At 43.0% G+C, this 8,483-nt stretch overlaps 1 protein-coding gene across 1 annotated transcript in view; it reads right to left on the reverse strand.

Annotated features, from left to right (window-relative positions):
* The window catches only part of SNTB2 (syntrophin beta 2), an 83,242-nt gene extending 75,975 nt beyond the window's left edge, over nucleotides 1–7,267 (reverse strand). Inside the window, exon 1 of the mRNA XM_054579266.1 lies at nucleotides 6,664–7,267. Coding sequence (XP_054435241.1) covers nucleotides 6,664–7,243 — 580 coding nt within the window. The 5' untranslated portion in view covers nucleotides 7,244–7,267. The remainder of the gene's footprint in view (nucleotides 1–6,663) is intronic.
* Nucleotides 7,268–8,483: the final 1,216 nt, after the last annotated feature.

Here is an 8,483-nt window from a genome sequence, read left to right on the forward strand (position 1 = left end):
GTGAAGTTCATTATCAATAATAATGTGCTAATTCACATTTCACATAGTCTACTTGGCAATTTCATTTTTTGGGCTGACTGTATTACCTTTAAAAATTTTTTAAATTTATTTAGAAAGAGAAAGAGAGACATTGATTCGTTGTTCCACTTCTTTATGCACTCATTGGTCGATTCTTTTATGTGCCCTGACCAGGCATCAAACCAACAACCTTGGAGCATTGGGACGATGCTCTAACCAACTGAACTACCTAGCCAAGGCTCGTCTGACTTTTGACAGATATGATTACCTTGAAATGTGACAAAGAGCTCTTACTAGGAGAAATGTCAGCCCTTCCTTTTTGTTACTGTTTGTTGTATTACAATGATCTTCAATCCATAGCTTCTTTGTGCAAATCTTTAAGCCACTCTGTTACTGTTTGTAGTGTGAAGATTTAGTTAAAAGCAGATAACATAAAGTAAATCCACTCAATCAGACTTAAGTAAACTGCCATGAGTTGTAATGTGAAAACAGCAGACAGATTAGTAAAGTCACCACTCTCCATTCCCCTGCTTTGTGAAGTTTCTACTCTTCTCTTAAGACATCACTTTTTGTGTTGAATGTGTTATGGCACCATCTTATAAGACTGAGAGAGCCAGTGTCATCTATACATTAAATATTAATAACGCTCAAGACCTTTTATCAGGTTGAAAAATAAAAACCAGGTGGGGTAAAAGTAGTTCACATGGAAAATAATACAACAATTAATAAATAATAATACAAGAGTAAACTGTGTTCAGCACACTCACAACTGTAAACCCACTTCTGCCCCGCCCTGCATAAATTCTACTTAGAGAGCTCACTGGCACTGCACACAGGCCCTGATGACCTGCCTCTGCCCACCCTTCCAGCCTGCTCTCCAGGTACACACTTCCCATACCTTACCATGCTTTACTTCTCAACACTTCTCAACACACCAGACGCTTATCACTTCCTTACCTTTCACATGCTGTCTCCTTTGAGCTTCTACCTCTGCTTCCAGGGGCATCTATCTCTTAAAGCATTTCTATAAGTGTTTCCTTACAAGCCTAAAGGGCAGAAATTACTCCCAATTTTGAATTGTTAGTATTTACCGTAATACCTTGTTTGCAGTAGGTACTTAATAAATGTTGACTGACAGAATGAAAAAGATCCAAACTCCCCTGGCTGGCTTTCAAGGCCTTGCATAATCTGGCTCCAATTTATCTACCCAGCTTTATTTTCTTTCCCCAAGTCCATTCCAATTCTCCTCACTTCCTATCATATGTCATGCTCATTTCGGTTTTTGCTCAGGTTACCCCCTCAACTTGGATGGCCTTCCATATAGAGAAGCAACCTGTCCTTCATAACTCAGATCAAATTATCCTTTCCCCATGAAGTCATACTCAACTCTTCTGTCTATCAACTGATCAATCCCTTTAGAGAACTCTTGAAAAACGAGTACCACACATTTTAGTAGTTACTCTCTATGTGGTGTATTTCTCTCCCCAATTTCAGTCTAAGTCTTCAGATGCCAGGCACCACTTTCAACTTCTTCTGCACACTGATCTCTTAACAACACATTGCAACACGATGATGCATAAGAGATGCTAAAAGATCTGACTGACTGGTTGTAGGTAGCATGGTGTAGGGAGAAAGCACTGCACTGGGTTTTAGTCCAAGTTCCACCACTAATTAGATGACCTTGAACATGCCACTTCACTCTCTGGTCATTAATTTCTCATCTGGAAGATGAGACTTTACAACTTTTGAAATCCCAGGTAAGATTTTTTTCCTCTTGCCCAAAGTAAACATTAAGTTTTTCCTTAAAAATTAAGAGAAATCCTGAGACCTTTGGTAACTCACTTAACTTTAATGAACTTCAGTGCAATCATCTATAAAACAAAGATAAAACAGCCCACCACATCAAAGGACTGTGTAAAGGTCAAATGAGAAAATCCTGATAAAAATGCACAAATAATTCTAAAATCCTGATAAAAATGCAAGGCATTATAGTTAGTGGAAATGTAAGCAGGCACATTATTTGTTGTTCAGTTAGGAGAGTGAGCTATCCTAGCCAAGCAAAGTGGATCCTTGAATGACCACTGTTCTATAGCCACAGGTTGTGCCTCGTCTCTTGTGTACAAACACCCACAATGTGACCACAAAGTAAAGTAACTATCCCAGAAGGACTACACAACACAGAGATCTAAATGTATGCCTGGTTATGGTTTCTAAAATGTTCTTGAATTTTCAAAACCACTCTGTATTAAAATCAATAAACTCCTCATATTTTGATAATAATTTAAAGGGCATATTTTAGCATGAAAGGGACTCCATAAGAAATAATCTGATTACAAAGACATAGCTTTGCATAAAAACATGCCTAAGCATTCAATGAAACATAAAAAGGTTAGTTAAACAACAAAAAACAACACAAAAACACAAATGTCTTGACAATTTATTGTTCTTTAAGAAACAGACTAATGAATATACACTCAAATGAAAATGTAAAATGTTTACCCCAGGAGACTCTCAACTTGTCCAACGACATATAACGAAGGAAGTGGCAGTACAGGAATCTAAACTAGCGTCTTTGATTTAGGAGCACAATAATGTAACTAGTATTTGTCACATGTGCCCTAAAATACACAACAAACCATATTATATGACACTCAAAACCTCAAACCATTGTAGATACAAAAATTATCTTCAATTCTGAAGTTAAATTTCATGCCAATCTACTTCTTCTATACATTTAACCATTTTTTTAAGTAGATTTGACAGTAATACTTTAAGAACCATATTTAGGCAATAAAGATGATTTTTTTCAACAATACTGTAATAAGAATTGTTTTAAAAATATTGATCTTTTCTCAAACATCAAACCTTAAACTGGACAATTGACAATGTCTTCCTAACCTCTTCTGGAACACATTTTGAAGTGTAGTATAATTCACGTTTGGTTAGCTAATTTTATAGCCCTAAAAATACAAATTCTAGAAGCTTTCTGAGTAAACCCGATTTCCAGCACACAGGATAGAGTAAATTCAACATACAATACCTGACAGGTAAGTAGTCACCCTTTATGCTTTCGATCTGCATACCTCTGCATATCTTTGCTACCAGTCACTAACCAAAACTACAAAACACACAGTTAATGGGGTTCTCAGCAGTAAATGTGAAGGAAGAGGAAAAATCAGATGCATGGGAAACTAAAAGCAAAATTTAAGGAAAAAAAGTTGGTCTAGACCAAAGATTATAGAAAAACAAGAAAACAAGATTAGAAAACAAGGTGTTTGCACCCAAGAAATGTAAACTCTTTCTTAACTTGTTCACCTAAATACAATTCTTAGTCTTATTATATATTTCCTTTCAACTGAAATGAAGCCTTGGATTTTAAAAACTTGTTATCTTGGCTATTCTGAGAATATCTTTGTTAACTCAAGGCACACCTTCACAACCCAGTCCTACCTTTCTCACTCAGACTTTGTTTTTTGTTTTTGTTTTTGTTTACTGCTGTATGTCAGTTCCTAAAAGTACCGAGCACATAAACTGTCAAATGAATAACAACCTTTGAGGGAGGCATTATTACCATCCTGGCCTTACAAATGAAGAACTGAGGTTGAGTAAGGTTAAATAACTTGCCTAGGGGTTATACCACCAGCCAGAAACAAACCCATGTCTGTCTGACTGCAGAATCATCATTTGTACTCTACCCTCCCTGGGCAGAATACTTTCTTAATGTCTCTCACTGTGTGGCTGTACTGGTAGCAGCTTTCTCTTCCTAGGGGAAGGCTCAATTCAAGCTTCAGATTCTCCAACAACATTTTCCTGGGCATCCTCAACCTCTGACCCTCCACTATGGTCTTCTATAGAATCTCCTTCCTTCCTTCGTGCTGTGTCCTCTTAGAGTTCTATTATTACAGCACTTTGCTTTAGTTTTGTTGTACTTATTCCTTATCTCAACTTCAAACTTCCTGAGAGGCAGAAATTAGGTATCTTCAAATACCTCTGGCACATGGCAGGGCTGAATAAATGTTAGATGTATGAATGAATAATCCCTGCAAATCTAGGAGATAAATAGGAACTCTTTAGCTCAGTTCCCTAACCACAGGCAACCAGAGACTACAGCTTTCCTTTGCTTGGGAGTAGCAAGGGCATGCCTGGAATTCCCTGCCTACTCCACAAAAGAGCATCACTGTGCTATGTTAAGACAGTTTTTCGAGTTTTGAGACATCTAATGAAAGGACAATACAGTTCCAAAATTTTAAGAGCTAAACATAGGCAATAAAATCTATCTCCTAAAAGTGGCCTACTTGGATGGGACACCAGCTTTCAATTTTAAATAGTCTGACCAGATCAATTAAATCACTATTTTCAGTGATTTTTGCTTATTCTAAGTAATTTTATTTTTATATCCGTTGGCTTTAAAGTGTAATTTTATACCCTCGCTTCCCATATAAGGACAAAAACTGCTTGTCTTTTACAAAATGAGAAAGTAAAGTAGAACCTGTGTGTTAGGTAAAAAGGCACTCAGTAAATGTTATTAAGCCACCGTTTGTAAACCTCCTAAAAGCACATGTGGCCTATTTTAAACTAATGAAAACATTTACTAGATGATTTTCATTTAGTTGGTATGAATGCCAGATTCAAATTATATTTAAACTAAAACTGGGTTTTTAAAAAGTTTGGTGTAAGGGGCTGAAATGTCTGCCCATCACCACTGAGTACTACATAAATAGTACCACATTCAATATCCTGGCCCTAAGAATTTATAGCCAATTGCTCAGCTAGGCCATTTTCAAGGTACATGGTTAAGATAAAAAATTTTTATATGCACATCACCCAAGCCACAATCTATAATTTGACTCCTTTTATTAACACTAGTTTCTTTTTTTTATTTATTGGGGTGACATTAGTTAATAAAATTATATAGGTTTCGCTTGTACAATTCTATGATACATCATCGGTATATTGGTTGCATTGTGTGCCCACCACCCAAAGCCAAATCTTCTTCTGTTACCGTATGTTTGACCCCCTTTACTCTTTACTACTCCCCCACCTCCCCTTTCTTGGGGTAATCTCCGTACTACTTACTCTCTGTGCCTATGAGTTTTTGTTTGTTTCTTTTTCTTGTTTGCTCACTTGTTGCTTTATTAACACTAACCTTCTAAGCACTGTCTAGCTCCACCTATGAGTGAGATATAAATAAGATTTATAAATAGGATATTATAAAGGTGGAACAATGGAATTTCCCAACTGGAGCACACTAAACCATGTACTTGCAAACTAATATTTTTCCAAATATTTGCCAGCAATTTTGAAAAAAGTGAAAATCACTTTGCCGAGCAGGAGTTCTAGCTTCTCACTTTGAGGCAGACCCTTCCTACCCTTACTCCCCATCCCTTCCCTCTGCTCTTCCTCTGCCAGGAATACTCTCCTGAGTCATCTCTGCCTATGTCCATTACACCCTTAGAGATCTGGCTCAAGATTCAGCTCCGTGAAAAAATTCTCCATGACTAATCCTGATTTTCACTAACTATTGAACTTCCGAACTTGGCATTCCCTTGGCATTTATATTTAGCTTGCACTACATAATCAGTAACTTGTAAGTTTTGCATTTTTCTATCATTTCCTCAAGTAGAGACCAAATAGAGACACATCACCTCTTACATTCTCTTTTATACCGCCAGCAATAAATGCTTCCTGAACGAATGAATCACCAGTGAAAGAAGGCCAATCGTTTAAAAACTTCTGAAGTGAGTAACTGGCTTTTCAGATCACGTTTACAATTCTCTATCGCCTCCAAAATGCATGAGTCCTTCAAAGAGATGAGATTTAGTTTCTGCCTTAGTCCCATAAATTCACCATGGAAGATCCAGGTTACGGACCACATATATGCTTAAAGTAATAATCCTGGCTATTCAAACATATCTTACGATTTAACATTTCAGACTTCTAAAAGCTTAAAGCCATGCGGTAGCACGCCTGTGAATGGAAGGGAGCTGGCACCCGTCTCTTGCAAAAGGGGCAAAACTAGCTGGCCGTAAATGTTCAAACACGTGAGCCTCCACTGTTAACAGGGCTCATTAACCACACAAACTTGCTGCTTCAGCTTTCTGGCTTCAAGGAAGTGCCACGCTCTCCTTTGGTTATTGTTGAGAGCCAATGATGGGTTAAATTCCCATAAATTAACCGGCGTTTTGGTGGTTTGCCCAAGCATTACCTCTGGCATCGGTGTGGATTTTTTTTTCTTTTTTTTTAAACAGATCTGCCCGCCCTGAGAGCCAGGAATCCGTGAAGAAAGCGCTAACCCGGCACTTCTCCGGAGGCAAAGAGAGACCTCCAGAACGCGAGCCCTCTAAATTCTTAGTGTCAGCTTAGCGTATATGGGCGGGGCTTCAAGCGCGGCTGCATTTTACTAAATCTGAACCGCGTCTTCCAGGGACTGCAAGCCGGCGGCTTCTCAACTTTTCCTGCAAGGAGCATCAGTTTTTCCATACTCAAAGCCCCAGCCCACCGGGCCTAGGAAGAGCTGGGCCACCAGCGGAGGGGACGACGAGGACTCGGAGGGGGAGGGAAGGGGCTCGCTCCGCAAAGGGGGCTGGGTGGCAGGAACAAAGTGAGCGTCGGCCCGCCGCCCGCCCGCCCGCCCGCCCCGCTCACCTTCCAGCAGCACCTCCTTGCCCGCGCGTTTCAGCGCCTGCACGGCCTGGTCGTGGGTGGCCTGGCGCAGGTCGGTGCCGTTCACCGACAGGATGGCGTCGCCCAGCCGCAGTGCCCGGCTCTGGTCGGCAGCCAGCCCCGGGAAGATCTTGGAGATGAGAATCGGCATCCGGTTCTCGCGGCCGCCCTTGATGCTGATGCCCAGGCCGCCCGCCTCCTGCTTCACCACCCGCACCCGGCGCACGGGCGGCGACGCACCCGCTTCGCCCACCGGGCCCCGCGGCGGAACGGGCGGGCTCGGGGGGCCCAGGCCGCGGCTTGGGCTCCCGGGCAGCGAGTCACCGGCGCCTCCGCCGTTGGGGAGGCCGTTGAAGGCGGTCGCCGCCGGCCCCAGAGCGGGCTCGGGCTCAGCCGCCGCGGCGTCACCCGTCAGGCTCAGGCTCTCCCCGCTCAGTTCGGCGACCACCCGGACCCAACGCTCCCTGAGGAGCAGCTCCACCAGCCCCGCTTTGGTGGCCCGCGTCCACACCGCCATGGCCTGTCCCGCTCCCGCCGCCGCAGTCGCCGCAGCTACCCTCATTCCAGTCAGGCAGCCTCAGCGCTTCCCCCTTCCCGCCGGAGGGGGTGGGCCCGGGCCCGCCCCCTGTGGTGATCATTATTCATAGAAGCCACGCCCACCTCCCAGGAGGGGCGGGGACACGAGATGCTTCCGGGAGGTTAAGTTGTTGCGGTCAGTCTAGTCCCTGGCAGCTCACCGGACGTGGGCAGCGTGGGCCACGTTAGGCCAGGCCTTCCTGCCTTTCGCCTCCGACAGACCCCTGCTCCGCCCCCAACTCCTGACTTCTACAGTGAAATTTCACCGCAGCTGCCTGAACACGGAAAGCAATGTCAGCTCCGAGAAGTACTTTGCAAGCCTGCAAAACTGGGCTGCACGTTCATTCTTGCATTCATTGGTTCATTCGCTATTTACCGAGGGCTCTGCTGGTGTGCTCCTTTTGAGGCCAGGAGATGAGCTGAATAAAACGTACCACAGCTGAGAGTTAGCGGTCTAGTTGGGGAGGAAAACAGAGACCCGACCAACGTGGTGTGATACTGTGTGGTTAAGTGGGAGAAAATGCTCTGAGAACAGTTGAAGAAACGTTCAGCTGGGCTTGGGGTCAGCTTCACCGAGGTGACAATGGAAGGTAAGTGGAGCAGAGGTTACCTCATAGGCAAAGGTCCAGAGACAGGATTCCAAGCATTTGTCAGCCTGCTTTGCAATCACCTGTTTACTTGCCTGTAACACTAAACGGGATGTGTCTTCTTCAGCCCTGCAGCCACAATAGGCAGGCCTCTAAGAGATTTGTAAAATGATGGTTACATAGGAAGATGCCATAATTCTGTGAACAGAGCATAGGATCAGTGGAGGCAGAAATGTGTGTGTGAAAAGCCTCATATAATCAAATATCAAAGAGTTATAACTGGGGTTTGCAGATCTTTCTCATCCTGGAGGCCTCAAACTTTTGTTGGTACAAGTGCAGATGGGCAGCTCCAGAAATTCCAGGTAGCCTGCAGAGCCTACAGTAGCTTTTATCTGAAGACACTGGTGATGCAATCCACCTGCTTCTTCCAGCTTCATAGAATCGAAGAACGGAGGAAAGTGAGGTTTAGAAAGCCAACGACTCTGGCCCCAAGTACACAGTAAGGAAGCAGAGAAAAGCAGCCTCCTGGACCAGTACTTAAAAAACAAAACAAACTACATACCTCAGAGCTCAAAATTGAGGGTCCAGAAATCACACTGCTGAGAAACATCTCAGCAAAAACATGAGGTCAAAGTGCCC

Source organism: Pteronotus mesoamericanus, unplaced genomic scaffold (genome assembly GCF_021234165.1).
Source record: "Pteronotus mesoamericanus isolate MK-2021 breed Mesoamerican mustached bat unplaced genomic scaffold, CSHL_Meso_final contig_52, whole genome shotgun sequence".
Taxonomy (NCBI): Eukaryota; Metazoa; Chordata; class Mammalia; order Chiroptera; family Mormoopidae; genus Pteronotus; species Pteronotus mesoamericanus.